This window comes from Manis pentadactyla, chromosome 9 (genome assembly GCF_030020395.1).
Source record: "Manis pentadactyla isolate mManPen7 chromosome 9, mManPen7.hap1, whole genome shotgun sequence".
Taxonomy (NCBI): Eukaryota; Metazoa; Chordata; class Mammalia; order Pholidota; family Manidae; genus Manis; species Manis pentadactyla.
This window is the reverse complement of record NC_080027.1, coordinates 95,801,659-95,814,490: the sequence shown is the minus strand read 5'-3', so window position 1 is coordinate 95,814,490 and position 12,832 is coordinate 95,801,659. Positions and strand designations below refer to the sequence as shown.

At 44.9% G+C, this 12,832-nt stretch overlaps 1 protein-coding gene across 4 annotated transcripts; it reads right to left on the bottom strand.

Moving 5' to 3' along the window:
• Positions 1 to 295: 295 nt before the first annotated feature.
• Positions 296 to 8,549, bottom strand: ZBTB18 (zinc finger and BTB domain containing 18). Of its 4 annotated transcripts, none has more exons than XM_036887654.2 (3): positions 7,752 to 8,101; positions 6,310 to 6,393; positions 296 to 3,963 (listed from the first exon to the last, which is right to left on the bottom strand). In XM_036887654.2, the coding sequence occupies exons 2-3, from the start codon at positions 6,320 to 6,322 to the stop codon at positions 2,381 to 2,383; spliced, it is 1,596 nt and encodes a 531-aa protein (XP_036743549.1). In that variant the 5' UTR covers positions 6,323 to 6,393; positions 7,752 to 8,101; the 3' UTR covers positions 296 to 2,380. The 4 variants fall into 4 exon arrangements, with proteins under 4 accessions (XP_036743549.1, XP_036743551.1, XP_036743552.1 ...); XM_057507850.1 differs by lacking the exon at positions 7,752 to 8,101 and having other exon boundaries at positions 2,937 to 3,163; positions 3,276 to 3,963; positions 6,310 to 7,729; XM_036887656.2 differs by lacking the exons at positions 6,310 to 6,393; positions 7,752 to 8,101 and adding an exon at positions 8,422 to 8,549.
• Positions 8,550 to 12,832: the final 4,283 nt, after the last annotated feature.

Genomic DNA, 12,832 nt, shown 5'->3' with positions numbered 1-12,832 from the left:
TCATACAGTGTGCCATGAAAAACCAATGCTGCCACTTCATGCAGGTTTCATGGACTCAGATTCTCAGGGAATTACCTTAACTCTCCTGATCTAGGTTGTTGAAAATGGGTCACATATTTTAAATGTGCATTTGGTTTCTTCTTAAATGACTAGAAGCAAAATTTTTGCACATTTCCCTGAGTGTCTAAGGTATTGTGTACTAACTTCATAACCTTTGACTATAATATGAAAGATGCCATGTAGGATATATATTTAGGATCTATAGAGTACATAATCACAATTAAAACTCAAGAAATTCTCAGTTCATATAATTTATTGCAGTTAGCACACAGTTTAAAAATTCACCAACACACCAATAGTACAAAACTAAACAGCATTATAAGTTATTCCCCCCTCAGGAAAATAAAACATACTATGATTGTCAAAGCTAGATGTCAGTCTAAGTTTTAGAACGAAGGAAGAATGTGAAACTAATAGAAGGAAAAAAAGCAACCACTCACAATGACCACAAAAAGAAAATCCAAAAGAAAGTCCATTTTCTCAGACATTGATTGTCTTCTCTAAATTAATAAAAATTATTTTAACATAAACTGTATTTAAAAAAAAAACTAGAAACTTTTCAAGTAACTAAAGATAATGCTCCAAGGCCATTTTCACAGCTTTTTTTTGTTTGTTTGTTTGCTTTAAATGCCATTACAGCCAAATTAACACACATTTGACCAAATATTTCCAAAACAGTCCAGCAACACACAATGGAGTTTTCCATTCAGTATCTTAAGCACAAAAATAGGCTATGTTTACAGTAGTTAAGGCGATCAAATTTTAAACAAAAGCAATTTAAAAAAAAAAGGGAAAAACAGCAAACGTTTTCCATGCTACTCCCATAGACCTTATTTGTAAGTGCAAGACAGGAAAACAAACACTGTGCAAAATGCTTTTGCCCTGGTGCCGGTCATTAAACCACACGTTGGGCTGCAGCCTCTGCTGCCGCGATACACATAGTCCACTAAACCCCTTCCCCATGTCAATCAAGGCATCCAGTCCTTTCAGCCTGGGGCTTTTTCAGTCCATAGAATCTTTTCATGAGTTGGGGGGGATGGGTGTTGGAGGCGGGGAGGGAGGGTTAGGAAGAGAAGGGGAAAAAAGAAAAGGGGAGCAAAAAAAAAAAGAGAATGACCTATTGTCAATTTGTGCAGTAGTTATTCTAAAAATGCTCAACTGGGTAAATGTGTACACCTAAACTTTGAGCTGGCATGGGTTTTGTGCAATTAGAAGTTTGTTATGAATGCACACTGCACATGCAAATCTTTAAGCCGTTTGTAAACATTTATATTTTCCTTGTTATGTAGCGAAGTTATCAATTTGCAGCTTAAGTTTTTATTCAGCTTAACAGTTTCAACTTAAAGACAGTGGGAAAGTCAATTTAAATTATATAAAATAAAAATAAAAACAGTGCATTTATGTTCTTCATAACACCAGTTTTTCCCCAAATGGTGCTATTTTTCTAAGGAAATTAAATAATTTTAAACTCACTCGTTAAAGTTATACAAGGCAAACAAAGACAAAAAATATATTGAAACTCATGCATTTCTGTAGCGTTAATATTTACTTTTCAAGACTCAACTAAGAGCATCAACACAACCTGTCAAGTTCTTTGACACCCCCCCAGCCCATGTAATCAATTACAGTATACAGTAACAGTAATTCACATTTTTTAACACACAGTTCAACACTGCTGAAGCTGCAATATCCTTTTTCATCCCAAGCAAACCTTCACAAAGACAGCGTCCCAGTGACCCCAGTGTACTTGCAGAGCTTCTCTCATTGGGAACCGTCAGAAAACCAGAAGTTGCCACAGAAAGTTTTTAAGTCAACTGCTTGTTTAAAAATAGATAATCCAGCATTTCAGAAATTTTCCATTTGGGTCTAAAAGCATTCAGGTTTCCAACAGCCAGAAAGGATTCATGCAATTTGAGACATATAAAGAGGCTAATAAAACTGGAGGGTATTTCTACTTTAAAAAAACAAAGAAAGGAGAAAGAAAAGAGCGCTCAAGACAATGCAGTGTCGACAGAATTAAGCCCTATGGAAGCATTTTGTGATAGGACGATTTGTTTCAAAGGTTCTTATTGGCTTACTTCCACTAACCCCTAACCCCTGGAAAGAAAAACACCTCTCTATTCTCTGACTTGCTCTAAAGTTTCTGTTCTCAGAATGCTAAATTAGTGAGATTCTCATGCTATTCTAAAGTGCAAAAACAAGTTAATACCCCAACTTTTGAGTTCCAGGAAACAAGACTGCTTTTAGACCGTACCACGACTATATAGAGATCTATGTATATATATATGTGTATATATATATTATTTATATATATATAAAATTATTTCCAAAGTTCTTGAGAGCTATCTTCTAAGGTCCAGTCTCTGACCGTGGGCAAGCTCAGCGCTTCGCTTTTGACAGACAAGGAGCTCACCAGCTCACAGTGGAACTTGCGGATGTGCCTGTACAGGTCCCCGGACTGCGTGAACCTGCGCTCGCACCACTTGCAGGCATGTGGCTTCTCGCGTGTGTGCACCACGGCATGGCGGCTCAGGTTGTGCGAGTACTGGAAGCTCTTGCCGCACTGGGTACACGTGTAGGGCTTCTCGCCCGAGTGAGTCCTCTCGTGGCGCTTGAGCGTGTACATGCAGGAGAAAGTCTTGCCACACAGTGAGCAGGTGGGCACGTTGACGTCGGTGGCAGGCTTGCTGCGCAGGCCGTCCTGCTCGCGGAAGTGCGTGCTCAGGTGGATCTGCAGGATGTGCGGGCTGGGGAAGACCTTGTTGCACAGCGGGCACATGAAGATCTGGCCGGCTGGGCTCAGGATGTTGGAGACGTAGGGCAGCAGGCTGCTCTCCATGCCGCCCTCCACCGGCACGCGCTCAGTCTCCGGGCTCATCATCTCATCATCACTGGCTTTGTCCTCCCGCTCGAGCTCCCTCAGGACTGAGTCCTCCCTCAGCGGAGCCAGATGGGCCGGCTCATACTGTACCCTGCTATTAGCGCTCGCACTCTCTTTCACAGCGCTATGTTCCATGTCATACTCATTAGTGCCAACATCACTCTCATCACAGGACGCCTCTTTCTCCACCTTCACCTGCACCAGGTTGCTTCTCAGCACGTCCTGTGAAGAGAAATAAGAGCTGTTCAGATTTTCAACTCCTGAAAGGCTGGACTTGACAGACAGGTCCAGCACACAGTCAGCATCTGCTGAATCCCTCACGGAGGTGACAGACCTCTGGGACAAAGACTCTGTGGAGCTGCAGGGGCTGGCTACTGTTTTTCCAGCTGCCGTGGCGTGTGGCTCTGCCTCTCCGCCGGCCTGGGGGAGGCCTGTGGAGTCTGAGGGCAATCGCATCCACATGTTCCCAGGCTCGGCAGCCAAGTCCCTTTTGCTGGGCAGGATGTTCAATTTTTCATCTTCTCCTTCATCCTCATCACTGGGCAAATCGCCTGCCATGTGGCTGCTGCCATCCGAGAGGCTCTCGACTTTGTCTGAACAACTTGAAGCATCTTCCTCCTTCTTGGTGCTGTCTGCCTCTGTGGTGGCTTTCTCTTTCAGCTTCTTTTTGCAGACTTTGACAATGTCATACATGTGGAGATAACTGGCAGCTGCTAGCACGTCTTCAATGGGCAAGTCTTTGAACTGGAGTTTCCCTTCATACATGAATTCAAGCAGGAGAGCGAAAGCTGGGGCTGTAACAATGTCGCTGTTCAGATGAACAATGTCTCTTTTGTCCAGCTGGTCCTTGTAAAAGAGGTGGAAATACATGCTGCATGAAGCCAGTACAGCTCGGTGCGCTCGGAACTGGGCATCTCCCACCAGAACAGTGCAGTCACAAAGAAAACCCTGATGTCTCTGCTCACTCAGACACTGCAGCAAATGTCTGCTGTGGTCTGGAAACTCCATACTGTCTTCATAACCTGGGAAGAGAGAAATTTCTCATGAGAGCCTGGTCAGGAACAACTTTGCAACACTCTGGTCCCCTCTTAAAAAAAAAACAATCAGCTTGGGCTGCCGAGGTACATGTCCCTGAATTTTAATCAGGATTATGACCCAAAGGCTACCAGATCACACGCACAAAACCTAAACGCGAAAACAATGATGTACACCTTCCAAACTTCCTTATGCCAGCCAAACAGACTCTGATGCGTCTCCATCTACCTTGAACTTTTTCGGTCAAGTTTTTAAAAGCCTTAATTTCAGAACAGTCTCTTAACTGGCAAGAAATTAAAATCTCTTACAGAAGAACTCTACCCACCAAATTATGTCCTGCAAATCCCACAGAACAGCTTTCATTTCAACGGGAACAACTCCTATAAGGAACAAAGAAAAGTCCCAAACACAGTCTGGGAGATTTCATAAAACTTGTTCAGCCACCCTTTTTATTCTATTACTTTTGATACTCGACTGCACTTAGAAAGCACAATTTAAACACACATTTGGCTGAATCAAGAAAAAAAAAAAAAAGAAAACTGCATAATTAGTCCAGAAATTAGCAAACAACTTACTTTTAAAGTCAGAGTGTTAACAACAACAAAGGCCCTGTGTATAAAAACAGATGTTAATGCCTTAAGATCTGCAGGTACAGCACACATGTACGAGATCAGAAAGAACGACACCAACAGATGGAAAAGATCATCTTTACTATGATCAAATCCAAATTTTTTTCAATGAATTGAGAAAAAAAATGGTTACATTTCTTTCTAAAATCTGTACATCTAGGATATTAGGAAACAAAAGGGTTTTATTGAACTCTGAAAATTCTCATCTAAACTTTGATGAATGGCAAGGCAAAATGAGTTGCATATTAAAATTAATTCAAACTTTTAAATAAAGGCATGTTATGTTCAGATGAAACTTAAAAGCTTTACGGTTCACCAACCCCAAAAGCCTTGCTAGAAAAAGAAAAACTTTTTTTTTTCCTTCTGACTCTGCCTTACCTCATTCAACAGAATATACTTTGTTTCAACATAACTTGATATATTTTGTTTTCCCACTAGCTTCTATTCTCCCAAATGCATTGTCGCCCTTGTTTTCTGGGGAAGGAGCGTCTAGTAGTGGGAGAGGAAAGGTGAAGATGTACAAAGGGTCAGAATTCAACTGCAAAATTCAACTCCTTAAAATAATGAAAACCCGATTTCCCCTTTCCTGTAACCAGAAGCAAGGAAGGTGCCACACCAACCGTCTCAGAAAGTGCTTTTTGGGAATGGATACATTAATACTCAGAATTACTTACCTACTTTTTCTACACTTTGCCCAAGATGGACTGAAACTTTCACCCTAATCCCAAATACATTGCTAGAATAAAGCAAGATGCCACTGCTAGAATAAACCAAGATTTACAATACAATCACTTTAAGTGCCCCACAGCTAACATCAATCCTAATCCTGAGAGGGCTAAAAATAAAGATTGGAGGGCAGCTCACAAGGTAGCCGTGATCAAATTAGGAGGCTGAGAGGACAGAGAGGGACGAAGAAGGAAGCTTATAAACATCTGATCCAGCTGACTGTGGCCATATGGCAGCTGCTGCCCAGATAAAGAGATTAAGAATAGAGGACTGCCATTACAGCTGTCTGGCCAATTCAGGCGGCTCAAATCTACAAGTTCTAAATTAGTCACTAACACAAAAACTCCTGCAAATAATTATTGTTATGCTGAAATAAAAGATCTCTTAAATATATATTTGAAAGAGAAATGAGGAAACCAGTCAAACTATTCTCCTGGGACAAAAGTTTTTTTTTTCTTCTTTTGAAAAAAACCTTCGGTTTCAAAAGCACTACAGCTGTATGTTTCAGTAGTGCTGAATGTTTTGAAGAATAAAGTTTCACAGTGGAATTAATTACACAACAATTTAGCTTCTTAACTAGAATAATCTTCTCATATAAGTTTTGAATGCTGGATTCCAGTTTACTATTTCTCCCTCCCATCCCCACCCCCCGCCCCAAAGCAAAAGGAATCTAAAAAGCAGTGAACAACAAAAAGCATTTTAATCCAAAGTGATCTCAAAAACCAATAGTTCAAAGCCTTGCTTAACATTTCAAAACTTGAAATTTTTCTGTGTATTATTTACTTGCTCAAGCAGAAGGGATAGGTAAATTAAAACTAAAAAAACCCAAGACTTTGAACTCCAGTAAGATGTTCATTTAATACTCAATTTCATATATTACTCCTAAACTGGGTTAGAAAAGTAATGTGATTTTTTAAAATTAAATAAACAAAACACCAAAACAGAAATATGCTCAATCTAATCTCTTGCTACTCCTACCTTTAGGACACATAAACCTGATTAAGTCCTTTCCTCTGAGTCTTGCTGGCTCCAGGTCTGTTACATCGGTGGAAAAAAAGCAGACTAAGAGAGACAGATGCAAAGTGGAGATGTTAGAGAGGAATGAGACACCTTCTCCACCGCAGATCCGCACACACTAACTCCCTGTCTGTGTGTTAGAATAAAAGGCTGAGGGATGGCAGGCTGTCAGCTGCTCTGACATCATGTTCAGATGGAAATGCTACCTCCAGCTGTGCTCCTTTTAATGCCATATGCTACTCCTCTACACTCCTGCCACCAGCTTTTTCTTAGGAGAACTTTTCTCTTCTGTTAGTATAAACAAAATACTTCAAAGTCTCCCTTTTTTCCCAAACTTTCTAACAGAAGAAATTGAAAAACTCAGCATATGGAGTTCTACTGTATTTATGGAATAGCAACACTTCTGTCTGAAGTTGGTGGACTGGCTTACATACTGACAGCACACTCAAGCCACGGTGCTATTCAGGAAATCCAGATTCACTTTTATTCAACTCCAACGTTTGTTTCAAAGGCAGCTTAGGGTATTTTTAAACCAACCCATTCCACATCTCCAGTCCCATTTCAACATTATTAGGGTACTTTCATTTTTTTTTTCTCCTGAGATAATGGTATACATGTCTTAGAATGTTTCAAGACCGTTCCAAACTATTACTTCAGCCTGGTTCACCTTATTATTTCATTCTCATTTAACTACTTATCTACAACTACCTTCTCAGTAAAATTTCTCACACTGCCCGTTAATGCAAATTTCAATTCTCAGTATCAACAAGCTGAAACTGCACTTTCTGAAATCCAGGAAAGTGCGCCTTTCAATTCAATGAGACAGTTAATGAACTAACACAACCTGCTACCGCCACTTAAAATGAATGCTGCCCTGCACAAATGACTTTCTGCTCAGAAAAAGCAGAACTCTGTCTTCCCCTTGATCTGTGTCCCGTAACCATCTTTTTTTTGGGTCACTCTGTAATGTTCACGATCACAAGAAAACCTTTCAGAGGGAAAGGAGGTGGTGGGAAGCCAGGTTTAGTAAGTTTGGGAACTTTTTAGCCAGATTTTTGGTCTTCCCCAAGGGCTGATTAAATTGTAACGCAACCCGGGCAAGGTGACCGGTGTTCGGCAAGGTGCTGCGACATCTGTGAATGTCACATGCATCTCCACAGACTCTCGGGAGGGTGAGGAGCAGGAGAGGAGCCGGGGCCTGGGGCGTAGGTCGCAGCCCTGGTAACAAGCATTCTGTTCTCATTAGAGACCCACGGCCCCATCCTGTCCTCCTGGCTTCTCTGAAGTACAAACCTAACTTTCTCTAACTTCACGACGAATACCACCACCACGAGTGCCTACTTCGGAAATAAATTTCTCTCGGCCACAGCACCGACGCCCTGCCAACCCTAATCCGTCCTCACCGATCGGACTTCGAGTCCGCACTGGCCGCGGAGCGGCGGGCGGCGGTGTGAGAGTCCCAAGCAGCGCAGGGACCTGGAGGTTCCGTGGGCCAGGGGTTCCGGTTTTCGGGGAGGTGGGGGCGAGGGTGCGGAGGGGTGGGGATGCAAATCTTTACGTAGCTGGCTGTGCACAAAACGCACGGGAAAGAGGAAGGTTAAACCACAGGGAAGGAGGCGGCGGGCGTAGAGCCGGTGCAGCAGGAAAACACCTTCGGCACTAGCGCGAGCGCAGAGCCGGGTCACGGCAACAAAAGAAAAGTCGAAAGAAACGGCCGGGTGGCGGCCCGCGCCCGGCCCCGCCCGCGCGCTGCACCGGCCTCGAGCGCAGCGTCCCGGTGCAGCTGCGGCGCCCAGGCCCCCTCCCCCCGCGCGCCCCCCGCTCCGAGGCGCCGCAGCTGCACCGCCCGGCCGCCCGCCGCAGCTGCGCCGGCCGGGGCGCCGCGCCGAGCCCGCACCGCGACCCGCAGCTGCGGCGGCCCGGCCCGAGGCCTCCCGCAGCTGCGCCCCCGTCCGCCCCCGCCAACTAACTCCGCTCGGGGGCGCCTCCGCCGCCCGAGCCCCCGGCCGCCGCGCAGCTGGCGCCCCCGCCCGCGGGCCGGCGCGGGTCGGCCGGGCCGGCGCCGGGACTCACACGGAGCGGCCCTAAGTCACCGCGTCCCCGCCGCCGCGTCCTCCGCCTCCTCCTCCTCCTCCGCCTCCGCCTCCCGTCCGCCGCCGCCGCCGGACTTGGTGGGCTTCCTCCTCCTGCAGCCCCCCTCCCTCCCGGCCCCCCCGCCCCCCGGCCCCGTCGCCCGCTCCCTGCCCCGCCCGCCCACCCCGCTGGCAGCCGGAGGAGCGCGGCGGAGCGCAGAGGGCCCCACTCTCAACGGCTCCCCATGGCAGCAGCCCAGCGGCGGCCGCAGCCTGCCAAACACAGCAAGGGAGCGAACGCGGAGCGAGCGCGGAGCCGGCCGGGGGGCGGGAGACGGGCCGCGGGGGAGGGGCGGGGGCGGAGGACGCACACGCACGCACGCGGCGGCGCCGGCCAGATGTTGCCCCCCCGCCCGCCTGGCCCCTCTACCCGCTGCCTCCCTCCCTCCCTCCCGGCGCCGGGCTCCTGCTATTGACCGAGAGCGGCGGGCCCCACGCTCCCGCCCGCCCCCAGCCCGCAGGCTCCTCCAATAGAAGGGCGGCTTTTCAGGGGGGCGGGGAAATAGGCGGGCAATCGTCGGACTGACGGGTTGGCCTGGCCAGTGGGCGAGGTGAACGGGAGCTGCCGCTCGCGCGCGCCAATCGCCGGCAGAAACTGTTAGGGTGGGCGGAGCCGGGCGGGGGGCTGAGGAGCGCGCGGGGCGGAGTCGGCGGCGCGGCGGCGGTGGCGGCAGCGGCGCCCCTCTGGTGACTTGGCCGTGAGAAAGTGAAAGGAGCCCGCAGGCGGCGGCGACAGCTGCGCTGGGAGGGGCCTGTTTCCAGGCGCGGAGTCCTCGCGCGCCCCGGGGGCGCGGCGCGAGCGTTTCGGTGCGCATCGTGACAACCAGAAGCACACTTTGAAACCTAGTGCAGCTGGGCTGCTCCGAGTACGCAGGTGCTCTAGGCACGCAGGGCACCAGGGGACGCCGGACGCCGTGGGCCCGGCCGGCGGCTCCCCGCCCCCCACTGCGGCGCCACCGCCCAGGTGTGGCTCGCCGGGCGCGGGGACGGCTCACCCCACCGCAGCCCGTCCCCAGGTGCTCGGGGTACGGCGGCCGCGCGGCCCGAGGGCGGCTGGGCAGGCAGAGCCTCCTGTCACTTCGGTGCTTCCCTGGTCCCAGTGGACATTCCCAAGTGACCAGATTTTAGGGAACCACAGTGAAATTGATACTTGTTAGAAGCCTTAGCCTCATTCCTTAATTGGTACGTATCTAGCCACCGCGCTCACCGACCGAGGGAAGACGTCAAACCGCTGTGTGGCCGTCCTGCCCTTCAAGTAAACTTTTCTGCGATTCCCCTTCTTTCAATTTAACTGTGTTAGTCACGGCAACGAAGAGCGTGGAAACTTCCCTCAAGGAATTGGGAGATCTTGTTGAGGACGCAAGGACTACGAGTAAAAAGTTGAATAACAAGTTAAAAAAAAAGGTTCAAGAACATAAAATAGGAAACTGCAGAGTGAAAGAGTCAGTACACTAGTAATTGTCAAACGAAATGCTTGTTCTTTGCTAAGTGAACTGGGACTGGCAAGTCTGTTGCTAGCCAACTTGCCAGGAGACCTTTCAACTGGGCAAAATGTGGTTTCACTTTGTTCCAGGTCAAATGGATAAACTAAGTTGAAAGTATTGTGTGGGCAAATCAGACATGTTGAATTACTAATGAAGTGAAAAGAGGAGCACACAAAATTCCTGGAACTGAAATACTATTGAAATATCCTGTTAATAAACGCTAGTGATATCTCTACTCTTCCCTCAACCTTTACAGATGCCCTTATGAGTGATCGCTGAGGTCACTACCATCCTGTGATAGCTAGAGATTTTTATTCCATGAAATGTATTGTTGTATCCGTGCTTTTGATGAATTCTAGATCTTTTAGTCTGTTGGTAGAAGGCCAGATTTCAACCTGACCTGTTGCAAGTTTGGGAAATTTATAAATGTTCTTGATGGATGAAACACACCAAAAAAAAAAAAAATGTGAAAAGGAGTCCATGCTATGCCAATAAATTCAGGAGAAAAAAGGAAAAAGAAATGTTCCCATTCTCAAAGCTGTTTCTCACCTACGAAAAGTTACAGAGAAAGAAACAGATCTCTGAATGAATGGACATAAAGTAATTGATAGTGTCAAGATACTGAATAATAAATTCACCAAAAATTAGAACATTCAGATTACCTAAAAACGTTTAGAAACTCTGTGGCATGTAGAGCAAAGTCACAGCTCCAACAAAAGATATTTACAGAACATACCTACAGGTACAATAATAGATGTGTTGGGGAGGCTTTGATGCATCAAAAGTTGTATTATTTTCTGGATCCAACAGTAATTACTAGAATCCATTTTGAGAGCTGAGTGGTGTAGCCAGGAAGTACAGATTAAATGGGTATTTAAGGAAGCAAGTACATTGTCCCTCAATTATGTAAAAGATTTTATAAATTTATGGAAATGCATGGAATATTCATAGATTGTCAGCATTAATAAAAGCATTTCTGGAGTATTTATTGTGCTCAAGGAAGGTACTCTAATGGGATATGGAAGACAACCAAAAAAGTTTGAGACAGGTTCTCTCTTTCCTGGGGTTTAGACTTAGTTGTGAAAAAAATGGTGTAAATATATACAAACCTGAAATAATAGAGAAGCTAAGTAACAATATAATAGAATGTGAACGTCAGAGCTAAATATAATATTAGTTGTTACAACCCTCTTACCCCTGGTTCCCGGTGTAGTTATATTTTCTGTGCCCTTTTTTTACTTAAAAAAATTTTTCTTTTTACTCTTTGAGTTCTTTAAATGTGTCACCACTCTTACTGTATAGATAGATGGTACTTTTAGTTGTCTCTGGAAAATCATCAACATAAAAATTGTAAATAAATAAATAAAACTTTTTATTGAGCACCCTTTGGCACCAGAGAAGGTAGTAAGTCAGACTTTAAATAGCCCCCCTCAAGTAAGCTCCTCAAAGTAGGGTGTGGTTACCTCTACACTATAGGCTTAGCAAATTTCCAAGACACAAAACTACTTGACAGAATTTGAGAGCCAATACTCTGTTTTTTCTCTCTCAGTGGGAAAAAAATGTACAGTCTCTAAACTATTAGAAAAATACACCATTGCTTCCCTCCGGAGGAATCCCAATTCTGTACAGTTCAAACTAATCCATCCTTTTCTGGGAATTAAAAATGATGCAAGTCAACCTAACCATCTATGGTCAGATTTTTTGCCAGAGAACAAGTTTTATATTCTAATAACATGCATGTTGACCAATAACAATTTAACAGTGTAAAATATTGAAGGACCAAATCAACTTAAATTTGATGAGCAACTCCATAAAGTGAATGTCTGACTTTTAAATGTAAACCACAGGTCAAGTCTCTGGAAAAAAAAAAATCAGTGTTTTTATTACACTTTGTGCAATAGGTCATGTTGCAAAAGTTATCTAGGAAATTAATTTTTAAATATAGACTTTTTATAAACTTCATATGTAATTGAAATTTTTTCTTAAAACACTAGGGGGGCAATCATTAATAATAAAAGACCAGAGAGTCCAACGTGTGGTATTTTAAATACAGTAACTATAAAATGTAACAAAGGTAATGAAATGTGAGTAGAAGTCAGCCTGGTTTTGAATCTAGAGAGACAAAATACAGTAAGATGATAATTTGTTGAAGCTTCTATTAAACCTACTCACTTTCCATGTCACAGCATGTATGTAATACTATTCATTTATTTAGATTATCTCTCTTTCCTCCTTCTCTTCTGTGTTAGAAATGAACAGGTTGAAATAGCCTAAAGGGAGGGGGAGACACAGAAACATAGCTGAGACAATAATTTAAAAAGTAAATGAACAAACTAGAATGCACACCACAATAATGAAATGAACAGGGAGCATATTTCCTAAAGCATGGTTTTAAAATATATATATTTTATAATTCCCCAAAACACATTCTATACCAAATTACTCCTTGGGTTATAAATTCTGTAATACTTGAATCTATTTATTAAATTCCTGAACTGTGATAAGCCATAAATAGGAGATAACTCATCCTGATTCTCAGCTATGAAGACAAATCACGTTACCATAAACTCCTGAGGAAAGGTCCTTAGCAGATTTACAAGGGGCATGGGGGATATACCCCTTATACTGAAAGCAGAATGAGCCCACACTGGTAATTCAAACCTGTCTCAAGGTTAAGGGCAGAGAGGAGCAAAAGACACAGTCTTCCCAGAACTGTTTGTGTAGCCAATTTTCAGTTGCTTACTGTAAACCAGTGCTTTTACACGACCATCATAAATCCAGAGACAGCATAATGGCTGGAGGAGGCTGATAGTTCAGACTTGGTTGAGACCAAGACTGGCCACTTTAGAGAATTTAGAAAGATAGCAC